The sequence below is a fragment of the Vulpes vulpes genome, chromosome 8, assembly GCF_048418805.1.
Source record: "Vulpes vulpes isolate BD-2025 chromosome 8, VulVul3, whole genome shotgun sequence".
NCBI classification, from domain to species: Eukaryota; Metazoa; Chordata; class Mammalia; order Carnivora; family Canidae; genus Vulpes; species Vulpes vulpes.
In genome coordinates this window covers 82,227,703-82,253,622 of record NC_132787.1, presented here as the reverse complement: position 1 = coordinate 82,253,622, position 25,920 = coordinate 82,227,703, and the positions used below count along the sequence as shown (strand labels likewise).

Here is a 25,920-nt window from a genome sequence, read left to right as displayed (position 1 = left end):
TAAGCACCGGCCAGTCCAGCAATTAGGAGAACCATCTGCTCCCTGTGGGAACTCCTGGAGTTTTACTACCAGACCCCACTAATAGTCCTGGATTTGTAAGAAATGGATATGATGCTCGAGGAGTGCGGAGGACTTAAACCAATATTGACAAGTAGGTGCTTTTACTATACCTATTTAACAGATGAGGAAACTGAGGTCTGAGGCACAGAGAAGTGACACAGTCATTAAGCAGGAGAGCAGGGATTAGAACCAGAAATCTGTACCCTCAGCATCTTAGCTGGAGTGAGGGAGTGAGGTGGTCCCTAGATGGAACTCAGACGTACATTCAATATTTGGCATTGGCTCTAGGAGCCCCTCCCCACTTCTCTTCTACATCCCCCTGGAATTTCAATTCAATGGTTATCAGTGGTTGAACGCTCTATTTTCTTTATAGCTCATGTCCTGGGCATGACTTAAATCCCACAAATGTGAAGTACTCATGCAACGATTTGAAAGGTAGATGGGAGAAAAATCCATCTTTCTGTGGAAATTCCAGATGACAAAAAGCTCCAACAATGGTGGGAATTTTCATCAGACTATTTGCCAGTTTTGTCAGTGTGTGGTGGCTGTGACAGCAGCAACAGTAGTAGCAGTGACAGGATTTCTGAGTTTTTGAGGCGCCTGAACTGCCCAAGACAGTTTAAGAAAGAAAAGGACAAGCTCAAGCATGGTCAGAGGATACAAGCTTTAAAAATGCCCAGAAGAGCCTTGCAGTTCTTTAGTGTCAGGGCTAATGTTGCATACATTCGGTGCAGTCTGATGCTGCATGTAGCCAACTTGTGCAATACAAATTTAATTTATTGCCTCCCCAGGCTGCTTCTATGAACTTTGAGGCCATTGATTGGGAAAGAACAAGGTCCTGGGATTTGGGTGGATTTGAGTGGATCCAAGTATCAGTACCCTCCCAAATTCTGCTGAGTCTCCACAGTCCTTCCATTCTAGTTTGATAAGACTGGTATAGCCTGGTTGGAAGATTATGAGGTAACCACCTTACAAGGAGGTGCTGATTCTCCACATGCCTAGACCTAGAATCAGATGCTAACATGCCCCAAGAGGATACGGGTAAGATTTGATCCAGGGGAGATAGTTTACACAACAAAAGATTTGCAAGATTTCACTAATTTTTATTAGCGGAAATCCAGGAAATATGCATGGAAAGTATTCTAAAGGTGGCACTAGAAAATGAACATAGTTTAGATTATGCACTCCGTGTTCTGGCTTCAGCAGCTGGAAATGGCTCTATCAGCTTGTTCAATTGGTTTACTGCAATCTGGGCTCAGTGAAACTGTGATGCCACTAATACAGATAAATCAGAAATACTTAGGGACTCAGGATATTGGAGTAGATTGATGATATGTAACCTGTTCCTTTGTTCCCTAACCATGCCTCCCAAGAAGATCCAAAGGACCACATTGGAGTGGGGAGCATCCACATCCTTGAAAAGCTCTGTAATGGCTGATCACAGTACATATGGAATGTTGATGGGAGATGCTACCATTGGAGCAGCTCCCTGATTTCAGTGAGGATGATGGCAGGTATCTAAGACCCTCAGGATAGTTACCCCTGCTCTGTCAACCTACATGTCTGAGCTTGTGGGGAGTTTCCTGAGATCAGATGACTGAGAAAGAAAAAGCCTGAAACACAGTACACTGGCATTAACCAGAAGTGGGTTACCATAGCCCCTCTGGGAGGTGGCCCTAAAGGATACTGAGAGAAAGGAAATCCTCCCCGTGAACACAACTTTGAGCAGTACATTGTCACTGGAAAGACAACTGTCTTCCAGTTGTCACGTGGAAAGACAGAAAGCCAGTGTCTTGGACAGAACCAGAGTCTAGCAGGTTAGCCAGATTTTGAGAAGTTTGGAAGGAACAAGATCAGAGAATTGGTGATAAGGTGGTCTGAGGAAAACAATGTGGGTAAGCCAGTTAGACAGCTTATGAGCATATTGTGAATGTTTACCAAAGGCATCCACTTCTGAGGAGGCTTTTGAGAAGGGGGCAGGGCAGGAAGACTTGTGTAGACATCAGTCTTTTCCCCAGCCACCCTGATGCTTGTTCAGGGAGTGAGGAAACTATGGCAGTAGGAACATATGATATGTGTGAGTTCATCAACACGAAATTCTCATCAAGACTGATCTGCTAAGCAGCCAACATTCTCACATCAGGGGCCAACTCTGGGCCCCAGGGTAGAGTACCACATGCTAACAGACACCAAACAACTACCTTATGGCAGACAGTTATTTGTGGAACTCTTCCTTCATGGAGTGGGCAGGGATTTGCCCCCTGAGGTGTGGGGGTAAACATTTATTGCAGATATGGATTTGCTTTTCCTTTCTGCAATTCTTCTGCCAGCATCATCATTGGTGGACATTCTGAATACCTTGCTCACCATCATAATATCCCTTACTAAACCCATTTTACAGAAAAAGAAGTGACTGATGTAGGATTCAGTGATTTTATTATGAACCCCATTACCCCAAGCAGCTGGCCGTATCGGACAATAAGATGGAGTAATGAGGACTCAGGTGCAGCCCCAAGTAGGAGACAATACTTAGCAAGCTGAGTGTACTACCCTTCATGGGCAGTGTATGTGCTAAACCAAATTGCTGTTTTGTCCATCGCCAAGATACATGAACTCAGGAAACAGTAAAATTAAGAGAGGGTTGCGTCCCACAATTAAACCTACTTAGTTTGGGGCGCCTGGGTGGCTTAATTGGCAGCTAGGTGTCTGCCTTTGGCTCACTCGGGTCATGATCTCAGTGTCCTAGGGTTAGCCAACATTGGTCTCCCTGCTCAGTGGGGAGTCTGCTTCTCCCTCTCCCTTTGCTCCTTGTGCATGTGCATGGGTGTGCATGCTCTCTCTCTCAAATAAATATATAGAAATCTTTTTTTAATTAAAAAAAATTTTTTTTTCATGAGAGACACACAGAGAGACGCAGAGACTTAGACAGAAGGAGGAGCGGCTCCTTACAGGGAGCCCGATGCGGGACTCGATCCCCGGACCCGGGATCACGCCCTGAGCCAAAGGCAGATGCTGAACTGCTAAGCCATCCAGGTGTCCCTAAAATCTTTTAAAAAATAAAATAATAAACCTAATTATGCACTTGCAAAATAGTGCTTCCTGTTCCTATAACATTGGGCTGTTTCCACTAGGGGACACATAATTCCTCAAATAGGAATTTGAAACTACATCTGGATATTGCAGATTCATGACAACATCAGGCCAGCAAGGAAATACAGGGGTTACCAAACTGGCTGGGCTGATTGATACTATGGTCTCATGACCTGTTTCAGAATAAAGGACCACAGAAGATATACATTTTTCTTCCTTGCTTTGTTTTTGTAGGTATTAGTGAAGTACTTTTGATTGCTTCCTTCTGTCCCTTTATAGGAGATTTGCTGGCGGTGGTTAATTTAATTTTTCATGACTGTCTTTAGGTTAGAGTGTCTTTTTTGGGGATCCCTGGGTGGCTCAGTGGTTTAGCACCTGCCTTTGGCCCAGGGCACGATCCTGGAGTCCCAGGATCGAGTCCCACGTTAGGCTCCCGGCATGGAGCCTGCTTCTCCCTCCTCCTGTGTCTCTGCCTCTCTCTCTCTCTCTATGTCTATCATAAATAAATAAATAAATAAATAAATAAATAAATAAATAAATAATAAATAAATAAATAAATCTTTTAAAAAAATAGAGTGTCTTTTTTTTTTTTTTTAAGATTTTATTTATTTGGGGATCCCTGGGTGGCGCAGTGGTTTGGCGCTTGCCTTTGGCCCAGGGCACGATCCTGGAGACCCGGGATCGAATCCCACATCAGGCTCCCGGTGCATGGAGCCTGCTTCTCCCTCTGCCTGTGTCTCTGCCTCTCTCTCTCTCTCTCTCTGTGACTATCATAAATAAATAAATAAATAAATAAATAAATAAATAAATAAATAAAAAAGATTTTATTTATTTATTCATGAAAGACACAGAGAGATAGAGGCATAGGCAGAGGGAGAATCAGGCTCTCTGTGGGGAGCCCAAAGCGGGACTTGATCCCAGGACCACAGGATCATGACCTGAGTCACCCAGATGCCCCTAGGTTAGAGTGTATTAAGGTGGAATTTGTAACTAAGAGAGAAGAGGAAGAAAGATCACATAGCAATGGGTGTAGAGATTAGGGGATAGGATAAGCATTTTTTCCTTTGAAGGAGGGGATGGCAGCATTAGGTGGGAACACAGTTCTGTTGTTTGCTTGAAAGATTATTAGCCAAAGCAGTGGACTGCACTAGATAATATTTTTATTTAGCTTCCATTCTCACTCCCTTCTATGTCTTCCTAATCCCTGGATTATAATGTATGAAAGGTTAAAATCACATTTTCCAGATGTCTGTGGAGTTAAAATTCTGGACATAATTTGGGTTCTGCCAATGACTGATGAACAATGGCACAAGGTTTGGAAGACAGAAGGGAAGAAAAGGTTGTCCTGTGACAGAACGAGCTGATAAGCAAGCTCCTGTGCTCAGTGGTGCATACAGGAGCTGGACTCAAGTTCCCTTGTCAATTCTCCAAGGGCATAGGGCATATGTGGCGGCAGCAGTGGTGGAAACAGTGGCAGTGACAGAGTCCTGAACTCTGGATAGCAGATATAGTGGAAGTCTCCTGGTTTCCATCCTGCCAGCCCTTCCAACATATATGCACGCATTCATTTCCTACTAAATCCTTATGCTTAACATACAGTGGTTTCTGTCTCCCAATACTGCACAAGGAGAAACCTCTCTTGAAATGGAGCCTACATGAGAGAGTAGAGCTGAGAAGTGGAGATTAAGAATCGGGTCCTTGTTTGAGCTCTGGATCAAGCCGCACCTGAACCAGACACAGCCTAGACCAGTCCGTTAAAAGAATCCTCCCCTCCTCTTCTTTCTCCTGCTAACCAATTTGTGTTTAATATTATGTTTATTACATCAAAAGCATCATAATTGATCTAATATTCTAAAAACAACCTCTTGTCAAAAAAAGGAATCCCCTTTATTCAATATAGATTTATTGAGTGCTTACTATGTGTAGCTCTGTACTGGAAATGTGATGTTGAGCAAAAACTACACTGTGTCCTTAAGTGCTTAAATAGAAATGAATTGGTTTTTTTTTTTTAAGATTTATTTATTTGTTTTGGAGAGGGAGAGAGAGAGAGAGAGAAAGGGGGGGGGGTTGGGGGAATGGCAAAGGAAGGAGAGAGAGAATCTCAAGTAGACTTCCTGCTGATTGTGGAGCCTGTTGTCACAGCTTGATCTCACGACCCATGGGATCATGACCCAAACCAAAACCAAGAGTTAGCCACTTAACTGATTATACCACCGAGGCTCCCCATCAACTAAAAGTATTTTTAAGAATTTTTATCCAAATTTTCTTGGTGTTCTGAGGGAAGAGTTTTCAGTATATGTAATCCACCATACTACCAGAAATAGTAACCCTTCAGTCTTTCTCAATGAAATTTTATGTAACTTTTCTATGAACCATTCTATTCTTAACTGTAACCAGCTATAGTATGAAGATTAAGGATTAAGATGTTTTTCCCAAAACATGCTCTAGCTTCTCTTGTAAATTCTACATGACTACCTGGGGCTCCGTGGTAGAAAAGCCTTTATGCCACAATAACACAAACTCTAATATTTATCTTTGAACTAAAGCCTTTATGCCACAATAACACAAACTCTAATATTTATCTTTGAACTAAAGCCTTTATGCCACAATAACACAATATCTAATATTTATCTTTGAACTAAAGGCCCCTTAAGAGTGGGGCCTCCAGGGGCATCTGGGTGGCTCAGTCAGTTAAGCATCTGCCTTTGGCTCAGGTCATGATCCCAGGACCCTGGGATCATGCCCCATGTCCCATGCCAGGCTCCCTGCTCAGTGTGGAGCCTGTTTCTCCCTCTCCTTCTGCCAGCTGCTCCCCCTGCTTGTGTTCATTCTCTGTCTCTCTCTGTCAAATAAATAAATAAAATCTTAAAAAAAAAAAAGAATGGGGCCTCCTTAGGGTCTAATGCAGGAACATGCAGAGAGTAGATGATCAATGAATTTTCCTTGAACTATGAGGATAGGATTTATTCATTTACTTCAGTGCCGAGTTGGAATTACATTTCCCCTAACAGTAGGTTTGAGATAGCTACCACAAGTACTTCGATCTGTAGTGAGAGACAGGAATCATTCTGGGAAGACAAAAAAAAATTTACATCATTGGGAGGGCTGTCTTACCCACACTCAAACACCAATTAGGCATATTTCTAATAGTATCTGCCTATGCTTTTATGTGAACCCAAAGCATGAAAGAAATGAAAAGCCCAGTATGCCACATTAGCAAGAGTGTCCCCTTTGGATAGCTAAATGGCCTTTCCTCAACAAGCGAACAAACAAGTCTGAGCTCAATAACTTCAAATGTTGTCATTATTATTAAATTCACATTATTTATATATAAATGTTACTGAATTATCATTATTATTTGGTCAACTTACTTTGTTATTTATATTTAATTATTATTCAGAAAAATGAAATATCCATGCCTACTGAATGACCAGAATCAAGCTTGGCAATAAGATTCATACTTCAGCTTTGCTCCTAGGGAAGTGCCTGTTAAGCACTCTTTGAATTTTGCATCCATTTCCTGGTTCTGAGTTTCACTGAACAAATTTTTCCAATCGCCAACTTCACCTGCAACACACACAAAAAACACACCCAGACGTCTGTTAGAGTATTTCTTCCTGATTTTTTTTAAGCTACTATATTTTACTTTTATTTTTATTTGGATATGGTTGACATACAATGTTACATTAGTTTCAGGTGTATTACATAGTAGTTCAATAACTCTTGAGTTATGCTGCGCTCACCACAAGTGTAGCTACCATCTACCACAATACACACCATTACAATACCATTGACTGTATTCCCTACGTTGTACCTTTTATTTTTTAATTTTTTAAAGAGATTTTATTTATTTATTCATGGGAGACACACACAGAGAGAGAGACAGAGACATAGGCAGAGGGAGGAGCAGGCTCCATGCAGGGAGCCCGATGTGAGACTGGATACTCGATCCTAGGACCCCAGGATCACATCCTGGGCTGAAGGCAGGCGCTAAACTGCTGAGCCACCCAGGCATCCCAACGCTGTGCCTTTTAATCCTATGACTTATTCACTTCATAACCGAAGACTAGTACCTCTCACTCATCTTCACCCATTTTGCCCATACCCCTACCCCTATGTCTCTTGATTTTACCATTTTTCAGGACAACATTTCACTTTGAAATGTGAAAATGGACACAGGAAGAAAATTAGTCTTAAGAATGAAAGTAATTCTCTTGTAAAACTAACAGCATCCACTGGGACTTCCCCATCGGTGGCATGGTATGCTCTCTTTACATTACTCAGGGCACTGTAGGCTTCAATAATCTCCTATCCCCCACCCCCAACCCTGGGGACCTAAAAGTCCTTTTTTTTTTTTGAGTCATTTTTTTCCTTTGTGAAAGTATTTCTTAAATACTTTAGTCTTTGAGAAGTCTTCATTTTACAGCAGTTTTTTTTAAGATTTTATTTATTTGGGAGAGAATGAGAGAAAGAGCACAAGCAGGGAAGAGGCAGAGGGAGAGGGAGAAGCAGACTCCCCAGTGAGCAGGGAGCCTGACTGAGGCTTGATTCCCCAGGCCCTGGGGATCATGACCCGAGCTGGATCATGACCGTAACCGACTGAGCCACCCAGGCGCCTCTTATGGCAGGTTTATATCAAGACCTCAGATACTGAAAATTTGGCAGGAAGTTACCATTTTGCCTGAGATTAGGATATGTTTTTCTATTGCTTTTAAAAGTAAGGGAAGTTACTTCTTTCTTTAGAGTCTTTTGGTGATTTGGGTTGAAGTTGCAAAGTTCCTTGTAGGATAGCCATTTGTAATGTATGTTTATAAGGAGTGTTTAAAGACAGGAAGAAATGCTTAGATATATGAAGGGGGTAACATAAAACACAACTGTTTACGAATGTCATCCACTACATAAAACATCACAGAGTAGGGTGGAAAGAAATAAGCCAAAAAGTTAAACATGCCTCTGGTGGGAGAAATGTGGGTAATTTCTAATGCTTTTGCACCTTTTCTCATGCTTTCTGAATTTTCTACAGGGAATATGTAAAATTTTTAAATTTTACTTAATTTTATAATTTTTCTGTTCTGAATAGTGCTCGATTAACAATGTACAAAAAAAGTTCTTTTTTTTCCCCTCCCTCAAGGTTCATTAAACAAGGCATAAAAATCAGGGATAAAGTCAGGAATCAAACCAAAGCCAGATTTACATTCAATGTTCCATTCACAGTGGGGATTTTTAAACGGGTCTTCATTAGATAAAGTATAGTAGAGTCAGGTAAACCTAAGATCAAATCCTGACTCCATCGATTATTAGCTGTGACAATGGACAAATTAATATCCCTAAGCTTTGGTGCCCATGTTCATAAAATTAAGGAATTTATATATTTATATATTTATATATACATATATATATTTTTTTCTTTGCTATGTACACCTAGCAAAAGGTCTAACACACAATAGATGCCTGATAAATAGTAGTTGTTGTTATGTGTGCTGCCGCTAAACCATGTTATATTTCCATTATATATGCAATTTAAAAACCTGGTAATTTCTAAGCTATATTATGATAAATTTCCATTAGAAATTAGAATGCTGAAGCAAGCAGCATAGCTAATCAGTGTCTAGATCTGCACTGACCAGTACGGTAGCCACTAGCTATATGGGCATTGAGCATTTGAAATGTGACATATGCTATCAAGAAGCTGAATTTTAAATGTTATTTAATTTTAACCAGCTTAAATTTAAATTTAAAAACAGATACTCAATTCAGGTATTGGAAACTTTTAAATAAGTTTGGTATAAGTTGGATGTATGAATCTTTTTCAACCTAAGTTTTAAAAATCTAAAAATAGGGGCAGCCCCGGCGGCAAAGGTATGATCCTGGAGACCTGGAATCGAGTCCCATGTCGGGGTCCCTGCATGGAGCCTGCTTCTCCCTCTGTCTGTGTCTCTGCCTCTCTCTCTCTCTCTGTGTGTATGTGTGTCTCTCATGAATAAATAAAAAATAAATAAATAAAATCTTAAAAAAATAAAAAAAAAATAAAAGTCTAAAAATATGTCAAGTGACTGAGATAGCTAGTTACCTATCCAATACTCATTATCTCCTCCTTCTTATTAACAAAACCCTGATTTTAATTTGGTAATAATGTGTTCACCTAAAAAAAAAAATCAGTTTGCAGCCAACAGGCAGTAAGAGGTGGCCTATGAAGTGTACCAAATCGCTGATGAGGCTTCTTGCAAAGTTCTTTAAAAGGACCCACTCAGCTAACACACGTGATTCTATCTATTGCCATTCCCTTCTTATGTTAATAAAAAAGTCCTTTAATTTTAATGTAATGGCAGAGTTCTGGCTGCTGTCTTGGCATCACAAAGTGACAGGCAGGAAGGTAGAAGGGACTTAGTACCCTAAGAGATTTGGGGTATTGTGGAGCTGCCAGTCTAGTTCTGAACTGTATCCAAACTTCTTGTTGAAGGAGAGAAAAATATAATCCTGTCTTAACTTAAAGTCAAGTTATTTGGGTTGCCTATTCCATGCAAATGGGTGGGTGTCCCAGAAACCAGTGTGACTTTACCTTTGCGGAATAAAAAGGGGCCAACAGCACCATGTGTTTCCTGGGACTTTGCTCGCATTGCTTGGAAGGTACTCTGGGCTGTGATGGTTTGAATCTGCTCCCCAGTTAAAGAGAATCCAAGGAAGTCGGCAATTTGTTGTATTCCCGCAGCCAGGTTCTGAAAACAAAATTTTCAAGGATAAACTTCTTTTTATGGGAATCAGGCCATAGCAAAGACAGGCTTCTTAGCCAGAATGGATTTATTCAGCCTAATTCTTTAACTCATCTGTTTCTCTCTTTTTTTAGACTTCCTTTGATACTTCTGTATCAATATTCAAGATATTCCTACATGATATTCTGTAATGGTTTTACTTTGTAGTTTCAATGTACAACTCTTACTGAACTCTTCAGGATACAAATAATGATAGTAAGCATTAAGTAGTAGGTAAGAATCTCATCAAAGATGATACTCATTTTATTAAAAAGTACCAGTCTAGATGAGCTGAGGAAATTAATATAATTGTATGTGCTCATTCCAGTTCTCTTTTTTTTTCTGAATCCTATGTTTAATTCCATCAAGAAAGTCTAATTTTTTTTTAAGAAAGTCTAATTTTTAGGGGTGCCTAGGTGGCTCAGTGGTTGAGCATCTGCCTTTGGCTCAGGGCATGATCCCGAGGTCCTGAGATTGAGTCTTGCATCAGGCTCCCCAGATGGAGCCTGCTTCTCCCTCTGCCTATGTCTCTGTGTCTCTCATGAATAAATAAATAAAATTTTTTAAAGTATAATTTTTAGAATCATAGAAACTAGAAGGAGTCTTGAAATTTATCTTGTCTAAATACTCCTGTAAATCATGAACCCCCTCAGTGATATCCCTGACTAATGAAGGTTCAAAAATCTCCTAGAATAGTTTCTTAAGCTGTGTTCTACAAAATACTGATTTACTTCAAGGTGGTTATGGATGTTTCATGAAAAAAAAAGAAAAGAAAAAGTTGAGGTCAAGTAAATCTGGAATCCTTTCAGTTAAATAAAGATAACATTTTTTGTTTGTTTGTTTTTCCTATAGGAACTCTCAATCTTTAGTAGGCCATCTTGCAATGTGAATGTCCCAAAGGAGTAGAAGTCCCCAAATCAGTTTGAACAGGTAAACTCTAAGCAAGAATTATTAACATCTGGGCCACAATGACATTCCATGAAACACACATTTTAGAGACATTATATTCTAGACTAGAAGGAGAACACACTAAATTGGTATGTTCTTTCATGTTACATAAATGCACTCTAATAAACAGAAGCTATGGCTTCAATTATCCTTTCCTTTGATAAGAATGTCAGGGGAGACTGATGTTAAAAACTCCCTTCCCACTAGAAAGCATCTGACGCACTCCCTTCTTTTTAACATACTTTCTTCACTGGCGTGCCAGGACTCTGGCTTTCCCCCTGTCTCAATAGCCACTCTGTCTCCTTTGCTAATTCCTCCTGTTTCCCAAACTCTCTCTATGGGGGACTCAGGGCTCAGTTCTTGGTCTTCTTCTCTTCTCCATCCCTTCTTTTCTTCCGCTTACAAACATGGGTATGTAATCTCATGGCTTTAAATGGCATCCATGTCCCAAATTTATATATACAGCCCGGAACTCTGCATCCAAGACTTTCATACCCAACTGACTACTTGACCTCTCCATTTGATTAACTGATAAACATCTTGGACTAAGCATATCCAAATCCAAACCCTTGATGACAACTCAATCCTCTCAGTTGGTCAGGCCAATAATTTTGGAGTCTTATTTGACCTCTCTTTTTCTCTCACCACTCTTTCTCCAGTTCAGTCCAACAGCAAATCCTATTAGCTCTTCTTCAACATATATTCAGAATTCAACCACTTATCACTTCTACTGCCCCTTCTTTTCTGAGCCACCATCTTCCTTTGCCTGGATTACTGCAGTACTCTGCTCATGGGTTTCTCTACACTATCTTTGCTTCTCTCTAGGATGTTCTCATACACCAACTAGAATGAAACTATTAAGAACATATCAACCCCTATCACTCTTCTGCTCAAATCCTACAATGGCTTCACATTTTACTCTGAGTGAAAGCCAAAGTAATTTCAATGGCCTGGCACATGATCCCCATACTTCATTCTACCCTACTTCCTTGCCTCTATTCTCTCTCTCTCTTTTTTTAAAGATTTATTTATTTATTCATGAGAGACACAGACAGAGAGAGAGAGGCAGAGACAAAGGCAGAGGGAGAAGCCCACAGGGAGCCCGATGTGGGACTCGATCCTGGATCCCGGGATCACGACCTGACCCAAAGGCAGGCGCCCAACCACTGAGCCACCCAGGTGTCCCCCTTGCCTCTATTCTCATTGGTTAATCTCCCCTGGTTCACCCCTACTGACCTAAGCCACATTCACCTCCTTCATGTCACTTAACCATGCCAGGAACACTTCTACCTCAGGCCTTTGCTTTAGTTAATTCTGTATGCCTGGAAAGCTCTTATTCCAGCTACCTACTTGGCTCACTCCCTCTCTTTAGACCTTTGCTCAGATCACATCCTTTCCATGAGGTTTCTGACAACTACCCTATTTTATACTAGGATCTGCCCAGCATCCCAATTCCCCACCCCTGGCATTTCCAGTTTTCTTTAATCAGCTATGCCATTTCTTTCTTCTCACATATTTTAAACATTAAAAAAATTATCATATTTATTATTTATCTTTCTCTCTCCACGCCTTCTTCAGCTAGAAGGTAAGCTTCTCCAGGGCAGTGCACTTTGGTCTGTTCATTAATGTATCACAAGGGCTTAGAACAATGCTGTGCACTCACTCACTCACTAAATGTTCATGGATAAATAATTTAAAAAGTAATATCACATGGAAAAATAAATTCAAGTGAAAATGCATGTTCAATTAAATCTCAGCTGAAACCTACCTATTATTTTTGCCATTCTTAAATTGGACTATCTATCATAGCAGGAAAATAAAGCAGCCACTCTTAGTAATAAGTTGCTATGCATTATTTTATTTATGTTAAATAAATGGTATAAGCCCCTATGCACTGTTTTTTTCCCCTAGCACTATCCCATCTATTTGAAATATTCTTTTTTTTTAATTGAATACAATACTCAGACAACCAGACATTAAAAGAAAATATTCTGTGTTATATTTTACAAGAAATCTTGCTATAGAATGTCAGTAATCGTAATCTCACCTTTTTCAGGTCTTCATATAATATGAACTTAATATTTTCATCATCAAGATGTTTGTTCCAATTAATGGCGAAATCAAAGTAGCTTCCCCAAGAAACTAAAAACACAGGGGAAAAAATTCTTAAGGAATTTTAAATAACTGAGGTTAAAGAGATAGATGGTTAATTTATGCTCCAAAATATAAATTTTATATATGTGTATATGCTCAAGTAAAAGTTTTAAAAAGATTTATTTATTTATTTTGAGAGAATATACATGAGCGAGGGGATAGGGAGGGGCAGGGACAGAGACAGAGGGAGAAAGAGAAGCAGATTGCCCACAGGGTGCAGAACTTGGTACAGGGCTTCACTTGCGCCCAGTGGGGAACTCAACTGGGGGCTGATTCTCACAGCCCTGAGATCATGACCTGAACCTAAATTAAGAGTTAGATGCTTAACCCACTGTGCCACATAGGCATCCCTCTTTTTGGTTTTCTTAATGTAACTATAGGAACCTTTAAAATTACAGATATTGGGGCACCTGGGTGGTGCAGTTTGGCTGCAGGTTTAGGTTCAGGTCATGATCTCGGGTCCTGAGATCCAGCCCCTGCATTGGCTCCATGCTCAGTGGGGATTCTGCTTGAGATCCTCTCTCCCCTCTGCCTCCCGCCCCTGGCTCACATGTGTGCACTTGCACTCTCTCTCTCTAATAAATATATCTTAAAAAAAAAAGCAAAAAGAAACAGGTGAAATTAATTTTTATATTTTGTTTAACCAAATATATCCCAAAATACTATCATTCTCAAAAGTATTCAACATAAAAAGTTATTAAGAAAACATCATAGCCAGTGGGCATTTTACACTTATAGATAATCTCAATTTAAATGCTAAGCTTTTTATAAAAAATAATTGATATATTTTTAGACTTTAGGTTGAAAAAGTAGATTCATACACCCAACGTGTACCAAACTTATTTAAAAGTTTCCAATACCTGAATTGAGTACCTATTTTAAAATTTAAATTTAAACTGGTTAAAATTAAATAACATTTAAAATTTAGCTTCTCAATAGCACACGTCACATTTCAAGTGCTCAGTTGCCCATATAGCTAGTGGCTACCATACTGGTCAGTGCAGATCTAGATACTGATTAGCTGTGCTGCTTGCTTGCTTGAGCAACTCCCTAAACCTTTTTGTATTTGGTTTCCTCATCTGTAAAATGGGGTTGTTAGAAGGTTTAAGTGAATTGACACATATCAAATGTTTAAAATAGTGCCCAATTAATACTACCCACTCACCAAATTTTAGTCATTATTACTGTATTATTAATAATAGCAATATTCATATAATAATTTCATCATGAAGCCCTTGCTTTTAGCCAGGCTTTTTCTACACATTTTACTTGTTGAAGCAAACACTGTAAGTTTTGTACCCAATATCCAATACAGTCCTGTTTTTATTGTTAACCAAACTCTGATTACTTGGGTCTAATCCAATTGTGAGAATGTTGGGTCTTATTTTTCAGCCTTCCTTAGAGCTGTGGTTGGTCACAGGACATGGCTCTGGCCAGCAAGACACAAGCAGGAGTCTGCTAGAAGGTTTCTAGTAAACCTATTGCTACCTTGATGAGCAGAGGCTTCTTCATGAACTGAAGGGGATCCTTGGAGAGACAGTAGCCAACCTTAGAGTATGTTGCAAAAGGCATGAGGGAGAGGCCAACAGAATGTCAGAGGTGTTGGCCCAACATCACTGGGCAGCTGAACCAGCTGCCTCCCTTCAGACTTCTTGCTTAGTGAAAAAAATAAAACCCAATCTGTTTAGGCCACTGTGGTCAGTTTTTCTGTTCTTCCAAATGCACTGTTAAGTGATACCTTTTATCTTTCAGTGTTTAAAGCAATCCCATATGATAGGTACAATTTTTATACCTGTTTTGTTGATGGGGAAATAGAAATCCAGAGAAGCTAAGAAACCACGTCAAGGTCACACAGTTAGTGAGTTATGGTTATTGTCGAATATGACAATGTCTGACACCAGAGCTAGTGCTGCCAAACAAAACACTATACTGTTCTACTTCCTGTAGGTCAGATATTCTTATCTTTACTTTAGAAGTAAAGAAACCAAAGTTCATAGCAATCAAATGTCTTGCTCAAAATCACCTAGGCATGAGTATTTGAATCTGGGTTTAAGTTCTAGCTCTGCTTACTCGGTATTATATAAGACTGATGAATCACTGACCTCTACTTCTGAAACTAATAAAACACTGTTAATTAAATGGATTTACATAAAAATTAATTAATTAGTTTAAAAAGTTCTAGCTCTGCTACTTAATGGCTGCATGACCTTCTTATGTCTCTGTTTCAATCTTTATAAAATGGGGGCAATAATAATATTATCCTTGTAGGGTTCTTATGAGAAATGAAATTTTAAAATGTATGGCAGGAATAGCATACAGTGCCTGGCATGTAGTAATTGTTCAGTAAGTGGTAACTATCTTATTCTCTCTAATATTAATTATTAATATATAATAATAAGCAATGAAGCCTAATCCAGACCCCTGATTCCAAACCATGTATGTTTCCCAATACATTGAGCTTCCTCCATAAGTTGAATATAACAAATTTGCAAAGCATAAACTTTATTCAAGTTAAGCCCAGCACATTTTATCATTGTCAATCAAATAATTAGGCTGAAAGGGTAGATAGAGCAACAAAGATTCCCTATGATAGATTGTTCCAGAGATGACACCTTTCTCATTGTTAAATATTCTCTTAAATTATCAATGGGGTGCAGTTTCAGACTTGCCTTACTTTTTTTCCTCTCCTACACCCCAATCCCCATACTTCATCTTTGCTTAGGGGCCAATACTGACTGTACCCAGTGTCCGTGCATGTGGTTGCTGTGCTAGTCACTTCTTTAAAGGTGGTCTTCTTAGAGTGACCTGTCAACAACTTTCCTTCCAGGGTTATCTGGCATTAATTCTGCCTTCTACTACACTGTAAAACTCAAGAGGGCCAGCAGTTAAAGAAGGCATCTTTAATCTCTGGCCATTATATCCAGGGAAATAGAGTCTCATGCACCTACAAGCAGTGGGACCACTGGCAAGTGATTTAACTTTTTTGATTGTGCAATCGTATGCAAGGGGCTACTACTGCCTTATTCATAGTCTGTTATGGTCTTAAAGAAAGTTATGCATTTAGTATGTGAAGCATCAGTAGGCACTTATAAAATTGCAGTTATCAATAACTGGAGGTAACACATCAAGATTGTCTAATAAAGCTTATTTTCTTTCTGGCAAACAAATATCCTAGATGCGGTTGCTCCATGTCATGGTTTTCTCTTTTTTTGGTTCTTGTCAGTGTATGATATAAAGACATAGGGTAAATGAACTGGAGATGTTTTTCTATGTGAGCCTTTGCCCCAGTCTGTTCTTTTTTTAAAAGATTTTTCAATTTTATCTTATTATTATTATAAGTTTTTGTTTTTATTTTTAGTAATCTCTATCCTCAACATGGGACTCAAACTCACAACCCTGAGATCGAGTCCCACATCACACTCCCCACAGGGAAGACTGCTTCTCCCTCTGCCTTTGCTCTGCCTCTCTCTCTCTCTCTCTTTTATTTATAAATAAATAAAGTCTTAAAAAAATAAAATAAATAAAAGCGACTTTTTGGTTCCTGGATCCTCCTTAATCTTCTTTCTTTACTGTAGAGCACATTTGATTTTTGTACTTAATGTGGTCTGTGGTCATCTGTTGAAGAAACAATTCTTTTACCAACAGCTGTACCTTGTCCTTTCATGAACTGTCTGAAGAATTCATCCCAAGAGCCATAGCTTGGAATATCAGGGACATCATTGTGGAAATGGAAAAAAGATACTGCTGTATCTTTAGGGTTTCGAAATATCACCAATATCTAGGGAGAGAAAGTTAAGTCAATTTATTTAGGTCTATGTTTTGAATTTTGGAAAAGTGAAGGGGTGAGCAATATCACTGTGTACTCTTGTATACAACGTAATTTTGTTAACATACAGAGAAAGAATGACGGTAAGAATTGAGAAAGAAGGGGTGGCGAATGGGGAAGTCTGGCAAGAGGGGAAAATGCAGAAGAAAAAGACTAATGTAGCAGAGAAGTTTTGCTAATGAACTTGGTAAAACGGCATACATAGAAGATACCAACAAGGGAAAAAGAGCAAGCTCATTAGAATAGTCATAAGGGCACGATCTGGAAAGTTAAACTGCAAATAAAAATTGCAAAATAATAGTAAGGAAAGTGAAAATAATATTCAGAGTTTGGTAGAAGAAGATCAAACAGTGATAAGAGTAGAAAATCCACCTATAAAAAAAAAAAGAAAATCCACCTATAGTTATGTACAGATGATATGAAGTTTGCCAGTCTATGTGAAATTCAGAAATAAAATTGTTTCAGACCTCAGGTAAATAATGCCCACCAGAAAGAACAACAACAAAAACAACTTCCATTTTTTTTCCTAGATTGTATTCTTTTGTTAGACACTCTAAATATCTTAGTGGGATTCTGAAATCTATTCACTATAAAACAGATTTTGAAATATGTTCAATTCTAGTTTTAGATCCTAGCTGAAAATGCATTTGCTTTGAATGCAACTATAGCAAATATAGTTCTGAACAACAGAAGAAATGTTAAATCTCATACTTCATTTACTAAAATTCCATAAGATGCAAACTTTATCACCTAGCTCTGAAAAGCAATATCTAGACATTGAAAAGTTCAAACTGAAATATGAGTAAGAAGGGATACTTACCTTGGCTTTATTCTTGAAGATGGACCCAGGTAATTTGTCATAATGGAGGTGAGTTGCCAAAATCCTTGGCGATGGGAACTGTTTCATTCTCTTAAAAATATACATAAGAAAGTGAAAGTGTGTGTGTGTGTGTCTTACGGTCACTTCTACATGTAGTATCTGAATGGTAGTTTCAAGCATTGCTATTGTGCCTTCTCCATTTCCTCATCCAGTCTTATTTGTTTTTTTAGAGAGAGAGTGTGTGTGAGCAGGGGTGATGGGAAGGGGCAGAGGGAGAGAGAATCTTCAGCAGGCTCCACCCCCAGCAGGGAGCCTAATGCCTCGCTGAATCCCAGGACCCTGAGATCACCACCTGAGCCAAAACCAAGAGGATGGCTTAACCAACTGAGCCACCAAGGCACCACTCCTCCTCCAATTTTTTATTTATCTTTATTTTCTTACTTTGTGGGGATGAAGAATGGAGAAAATCATAAACAAACAAATCGTCCTTTTGGACTTTCTGGCAGGATCTGGCTTACCTTTTTTTTTTTGGTCATTCTTTGAAAAGTTTACCTTTTCTCACAATCACACCAAATTCTTTGTGTTCAAGACAGCTCATAATCTGCAATCTACTCTTTGACTTAACTTGGCTCTCTTCTGTAATCAAGGCCTTTAACAGAAATACTCAAGTTTTTCCATAGTTCCTCTGAACCTATTTTTAATATCTAGATTTTTCTTTGTTTAACAAAAACATTCCAGGGGTACTTGGATGGCTCAGTCGATTGAGCTTCTGCCTTTGGCTCGGGTCACGATTCTGGGGGCCTGAGATCAAGCCCTGCATCAGGCTCCCTGCTTGGTGGGGAGCCTGCTTCTCCCTCTTCCCGTCCCCCCACTCCTGCTCTCTCTTGCTGTATCTCATTCTCTTTCAAATAAATAAATAATTTTTAAAAAAAGATATTTTATTTATTTATTCATGAGAGACACAGAGAGAGAGGAGGCAGAGACACAGGCAGAGGGAGAAGCAGGCTCCATGCAGGGAGCCTGATGTGGGACTTGATCCCTGGTCTCCAGGATCACACTCTGGGCTGAAGGTGGCACTAAACCACTGAGCCACCCAGGCCGCCCATGAATAAAATCTTAATTTTTTTTTTCTATTCAATCAAATATCCCAGCAGAACCTGAAAGTGCATAGTCACTTAAATATCTGAGAAATATTTTACAAGAAATTCTTGTCAGTATAAGGAAGGACTTAGTCATTGATTCTTTGTGTATCTACTGCTGAGAATTTAAAAAATGAAGTTATCTGTTTAATCTGCCAGGGGTAAGGGTTTCATCTTAAAATCAGACATTTAGTACGTTATATATCAAGTTTCATTTCTATGCTTGAAGAGGTCACTCACTCCTTGGTCACATTATTTCCAGTGATAAAATGATATTTAGACACTTAGAGCCTATTGCTCTCTAAAAGTTTAGTGGAGATCCCAGCTCAAGCAAGGGCAAAATGTAAAATGGCATTTTAAAAATTAAAAACAAATGATTTAAGGTCAGTGATATGGGCCCAAGTGGTGATGAATAGTCACAATTCTTGATTTACATCAAATTGCCCTAATTTTTAGTTTTGAATGTCACTTTTACATTCATTCACAGAAATCCTCTCAGGTAAGTATTATAACCCCCATTTTAGAGATTAACAACAGGCTTTGAGGTTTTAAGTGCTTTGTACAAAATCACACAGATGGTGATTTTCAGATTAAGTTATAGAATGCTGTTTCCACTACACTGCATGGTCAAAAATCACAAAAAGATATATGAGAAATGGTAAAGTTCCTAAATGGATTAGAAAAATATCCAGGGAGAAAATGAGAACTGTAACAAAACTGATAGCACATAATAAAATGGCAATGAAAATGTGATATGGCCAAACTATAAGCAATGTAAAGACTGGATATAGATATATCTTAAGAAAATATATGCATTTTATTTTATTTTTTAAAGTAATCTCTATGCCCAGTTGGGGCTCTAACCCACAACTCTGCTATCAAGAGTTGTATGCATTACCAACTAAAACACCCAGGCAACCCAGGAAAAAGATATGTATTTTAGGAAAATTTTCTGTAAAGTGAATAACTTAAGTGAAGCTCATCTTCTTACTGATTTCCATTTTATAATAGGGTTGCCTGGGATGCCTAGGTGGCTCAGCAGTTTGGCACCTGCCTTTGGCCCAGGGCGTGATCCTGGAGTCCTGGGATCAAGTCCCACATCGGGCTCCCTGCATGGAACCTGCTTCTCCCTCTGCCTGTGTCTCTGCCTCTTTCTCTCTCTCTGTGCCTCTCTCTCTCTCTCATGAATAAATAAATAAAATCTTTGGAAAAAATATATATATATAATAGGAGTGCCTGGCTGGCTCTGTCAGTGGAGCATGTGACTCTTGAACTCAGGGTTGTGAGTTGGAGTCCCTCCTTGGGTGTAGAGATTACTTTATTCTTTTGGGAGCTTGGGGTCTTTTTGAGAGGGAGGGGAGGAGCAGAGAGAGAGAGAGGAGGCTCCATACCCAGAGCAGAACCCTATGTGGGGCTTGATGTGGGGCTCAATCTTACAACCTTGAGACCACGACCTGTGCCAAAATCAAGACTCTGAAGTTTAACCAACTGAGCCACCCAGATGCAAATGTAGAGATTACTTCAAAAAAATAAAATATTTGGGGCGCCTGGTGGCTCAGTCAGTTAAGCATCTGACTCTTGGTTTTGGCTCAGGTCATGATCTCAGAGTTGTGGGATCTAGCCCCGTTTTGGGCTCTTTGTTCAGTGGAGAGTCTGCTGTGTGTTTTCTCTCTTCCTCTACCCCTCACTGCCCCACACACACTCTCTCTAAAATAAATAAATAAATATTTTAAAAGATATATTTAGAATAAAAGGCACATTGCATAGAAAAGTGTCTTTGTCCTAGGTCTGATGAAATTAAAATTAAAATGGGGGGAAAAGTCTTTAAAAATACCTAAAATAAAGGTGCCTGAGTGGCTGAGCACCCGAATCTTGGTTTTGGTTCAAATCATGATCTCATGGGTTGTGGGATCCAGTCCCATGTCGAACTCTGAACTCAGCAAGGAGTCTGCTTAAAGATTCTCTCCCTCAAAAAAAACAAAACAACAACAACAAAAAAACCCTTCAAGTATAGAGTTTGCTTTTTTAGAAACTTGGAAAGCTGGGGAAACGTTAGCATAAATTATAGAAGTGATGCCAAACACCCTTTTTAGAAAAAAATTTATGCAATGGCCTGGATAGGAAAAAACAGGAGGGCTTTTCATTGGCCCATCCTTTCTTGCCTAGGAAAAAGCTTCTTTTTTTTTTTTTTTTTTTTAATTTATTTTTTATTTATTTATTTATTTTTTTTTAGGAAAAAGCTTCTTAAACTCCTGTCCACACATCCTGAGCCAGTCCTGGTGGCCAACATCTGGGTCCTGATGTGGCTGCTAGCACCTTGGATGCCTCCTGAGGTTGCAGGCAACCCCCAAGTCTGTCTGCACATCTTATATGCACGTGATTTTCTGTGACCCCATTCCATGGAGATGGGCTTCCTTCCACCTAAGATCCAATTTTTCAGTTTCTGTCATCATGCCACGTATCTCCAACATTTTCCAGAAACCACTTCCTAAGTCCCAATCATATGACTTAATTCTTAATCACTGAGTTCTTCTGTCTTCTTGTTGAGAATCTTGGTGGTAAACACTTCTCAAAGTTTTGCGGAAACTGTGGTTCCCCTTCCCAAATGCATTCCTGGTGTATCTAGGTGGGGCCAGGGAAGATCCTCCTCTCACCTGTCCTGTCCAAGCACTGAAGTCCTGAAGCAGATCCTTCCTCCCATCCTTTTCTTGCTTTTCTTGCCAGGGAACAAAACGTCCTGTCTCATACCTAAGCCCCACTTAGTTATACTGATAAAATGAGTAATAACATGTGGTAAGGTGAATTAGAATAGGTAGGATGACTGGTTAGAATTTTTACAAATGGGAGGCCTGGGTGGCTCAGCAGCGGAGCATCTGCCTTCAGCTCAGGCTGTGTCCCTGGGGTCCTGGGATCGAGTCCCACATCGGGCTCCCCCACAGGGAGCCTGCTTCTCCCTCTGCCTGTATCTCTGTCTCTCTCTGTGTGTCTCTCATGAATAAACAGATAAAATTAAAAATGAGAGAGAGAGAGGGAGAGAGAGAGAGAGAGAGAGAGAGAGAGAACCTTTACAAACACCAGTGCCTTACCCTCTTAGCCACTGCTTGATCCTTTCCCATGCCTCCCCCCCAAGCCCCATACCCACTTACACACACTAGTGTCATCATGGAGGCAGGGGCATCAAAAGTAATGTCTTACAAAGAAAAGTCTGGGGACTTCTGACATAAACTAAGGGAGGGATGATCCAGGCCTTAGAGGAACCCTCTTCTTGACATCCCACCCAAGTCTCTGGACTACAAGACAAAGCTTTTTTTTTTTTTTTTTTTTTTTTTTTTTTTTTAAGATTTTGGTTTTTGTATTTATTTAAGCTTTTTTTTTTAAGGTTTTATTCATTTATTTATTTGAGAGAGAGAGAGAGAGATTGAGAGTGTGAGCGGGGGTGAGGGAGTGTCAGGGCAGGGAGAGAGAAGAGCAGACTGTGCTGAGGGCTGAGCCAGACTGGGGTCACACCTCTGTGATCATGACCTGAGCCAAAAACCAACAGTTAGCAAGAGTTGGCCCTTTAGCTGAGTGGACCACTCAGGTTCCCCTAAGATTTTTATTTTTTAAGTAGTCCCTACACCCAAATGAGGCTCAAGCTTAAAACTCTGACATCAAGAGTCACATGCTCTGCCGAATGAGCCAGGCAGGCGCCCCAGGTTTTAATTTTTTTTCTTCAACTTTCTCGGCTTACTTTCCCTCCTATTTTTCTTTCATATATTGTGCAGAGGTTAAGAAGCTCGAATTGGAACACTTGAATTCAAATCTTGGTGCTGCCATTTATTAGCTCCTTGACTTTGAGTATGTTTTGAATGGTTTTATCTTTTGTAAAATGGTGATGAGGTTATTTTGCCATGAAATGAGATAATCTTTGAAAAGTGCTGGGATTTTATGGCAAGCACAAAATAAGTAGCCATGATTATTAGGAGTGTACTTTCTGAACTCAAAAACTTTAAAAATCCCTCAAATGGAACATATCTTTCTATGATGATTAACTAGAAGTTTAAAGGATTTTTTTTTTTTTAAATGATTCTATTTATTTATTCATGAGAGACAGAGAGAGGCAGAGACATAGGCAGAGGGAGAAGCAGGCTCCCTGTGGGGGAGCTCCATGTGGGACTCGATCCCAGGACCCCAGGATCATGACCTGAGTCGAAGGCAGATGCTCAACCACTGAGCCACTCAGATGCCCCTAAAGGCTGTTTTGTACTAACCTGGTATTTTTCTGGGTCTCCACATTCAAGAATTGGGAATTCTGGGTATTCATACTTCTTTTTAGAATCAGCAAATATCAATTCACTAATGATGTGGAGAATCCAATTTGAACCTATAAGAAAAACCAGAGAATCAAAGCTCATTAAGGAATCTTGATATAGCAAAGGCATGTTACTTTTGCATATAAGTCATAAAAGTTAAAATCTACAGCCATCCTGTGGTGTATACAATTGGTTCTTCTGCATTTGAAATAAACTGGGCTGTGGAAAGAGTTTTGTGGAAAGCAGTACTTACGTTAGTACAAAATCCAGGTTACCTTATTTTTCAGATTTTTCCTTTAATAAGTGGCAATACTTCTTGAATCTATAATGTGTTCCTTACAAAACAATGTTACATTATAGAAGTGATTGTTTACTATATATCATGTATTATTTTACCATACATTAATGTCTTCTGTAGAAATCTATATAATTTTGATTTTACAAAAACTCAGCATCAATTAATAGAAAATTATCAAATGAGGATGGCTTTAATAAACAGAGATGAAATGACAGTTACAAAAAATCAAAAGTAGATTGTGAGATTATGTAAAATAGGAGCATTTAGATTCTTAATGTCTTATCTTCCACTGATGAATGACCATTGTAAAACTGGCTTGTGAAACTAAACGATTGATGATGTTTGATCCTGAAAAGTAAAAATGTGGAAAAGATCACATACATTATATACATGGCCATGCTTCTGTCTTTAGTTAAGAACCAAGATGAAAATATTTACTGCTCTCAGTGTTTGATAGCAAATGGACTTTCCCGCATTCATCCTTCTGGTTGCTGGCCCCACCATGCTTCTCTTTCTGCATCCATCATTCATCAGACCTCCTCCCTTAGGCCCTGAGGTTTCTAAATCTATTAGTTTTGATTTCCCAGTGTTCTTACCCATCTTGGCCATCCTCCTCACTGATTTCTGGCTAGCTTCCTGCAGAGATGAACTGCCCTCTCCCCCCTTTGCCTTGCCCCCTGACCAACCTACTCACTATGAAGAAGTGCCCTTGTAGAAAATGATTTGTCATTTACCACACTTCGGATAAGATGCAAGCACTATGTCATCACTTCTGGCTTCAAAGGTGTCCAAGGCCTTGAAAGTTTCTGAGGTGCACATGGTGATTGGGTATGGAATCCCCTGATAAGTGAAAAACAAGTGAGAAAGTGCAGTTTCTTTTGATTTTTCCAAAGCTTCGTCAATATAGTCAATAAATTTGGACTTATTGGCCATGCTGGCTGCCCGCTGATGAACGGGTTCTGTGGTTGTCCAGAGGCAGCGATGGCTTTTAATGGAGTTTTTCAGGAGGTGGACTAAAGGGCTCCTCCCATTCACATGAGAAAGAAATCATTTAATTCTCATCCCTCCTCCCTCCACCTGCCTTTTTGCATGCCCACCTCTTTCAAAAGGCAAACCACAGGTGCAAAACAGCCTGAGGATCAGGGAATATTACCCCAAGGTTGATTATATTACCATTAGAGACAATCCTCCCAAGGAAAGTTAGAATCTCTTACTAGAGGGTTGCAGATATTTTCTATCTAACAAATAGTTATTTAACCGAATCAGACATACAATTTTCCATCACAAAGTTGAGGAGATTTTGCATGTCCACAGAACATGTCTTACTGAGTCAGTTGGGTAGATGCCAGAGAGCAACTTTTAATCTCCATTTTGCAGAGCGGAAAGAACTGACCAGAGAGGGTTCCTAGTTAGGTAGGTTTTGGGGTTTCGTTATATTTGTAAGAATGTATTTTTTAAATGTTTGTAAAAAGGTAAAATTGGAATATCTGTCTGACTATTTTTCTTTTGCATACAGCTCTTCCCCCTTGAAGATGTTATTACTTACATAACAATGGGATGCTATTCATTGTAGGTGGGAAGGGTGTGTATTTCAGAATCTCCCTCCCAAAAAAGAAAAACAGTAAGACTGGACTCCCTGCCAAGCTGCTTAGTGCGATTGTCCCTTACATTATACCCTTTGTTTTCCTGGGAAAGGTAGAATTTAAGGCATTAATTCAAATGCTGCTGTTGTCTTTTGCTTGCTTCTTAGTGAGTAAAATTTTAAAAAAGACAATATGCCTGGATCTTATTTTGATACTAATGCCTGTAATTATAGGAGGATTGGCAGGGGTGAGGGGGTGTTGTTTGGAATTGGTAATGCTTGAGCTCTGATTCTTCCTTAGTCTCCCTAGGCTCAGGGCAAGCTTCTCAATCTTATGGTTCTGGCTACTTGACTCATTTCTTTTTACGATTTTATTTTTTAAAGTATTCTTACACCCAGTGTGGGGCTCGAACTCACAACCCTGATATCACGAGTCCTGCACCCCACCAACTGAACCATTCAGGTGCCCCCCACTTGACTCTTTTTTTTAAAAAGATTTTTTATTTATTTATTCATGAGGGACACAGAGAGAGAACCCCCACTTGACTCTTAATTGTCTACATGCACGGCAGAGGGAAACCGCATGAACGATCGCGTGATAACCTACGTTATATATTTGCACTGGTGTGCTTTTGAATGCAGATGGGCCTCATGTTCTGTGCAATCTCAGCTTCCAATTAGTTTCTGGATCCATCCAGGCCTGAGATAAGTGGTGGGGGACCTCTTAGATGACACTGCCCTGACTTGGCTCATGCTCCTGGTGGCAGCACAGGACATTTGTTTAAAGCTGCTTTCCTTGAGATGAAAGACATTGTTCCCTTTTAATTTTTTTCTTATCATTTTTTTCCAGGCTATGGACTTATACCAGAGAGAGAGAGAGAATTCTGGAAAGAGAGGGGCGTGATGCCTGGGTGGCTCAGTCGGTTAAGCATCTGCCTTCAGCTCAGTCATGATCCCAGGGT

General features: G+C 39.6%; 1 protein-coding gene across 1 annotated transcript; it reads right to left on the bottom strand.

The window, feature by feature from the left end:
- Positions 1-6,586: 6,586 nt before the first annotated feature.
- SULT6B1 (sulfotransferase family 6B member 1) lies at positions 6,587-24,309 on the bottom strand. The gene is made up of 7 exons (XM_026018969.1): positions 24,111-24,309; positions 23,037-23,149; positions 17,648-17,737; positions 16,653-16,779; positions 12,895-12,989; positions 9,710-9,866; positions 6,587-6,717 (listed from the first exon to the last, which is right to left on the bottom strand). The coding sequence occupies exons 1-7, from the start codon at positions 24,307-24,309 to the stop codon at positions 6,587-6,589; spliced, it is 912 nt and encodes a 303-aa protein (XP_025874754.1).
- Between the last annotated feature and the right edge of the window lie 1,611 nt (positions 24,310-25,920).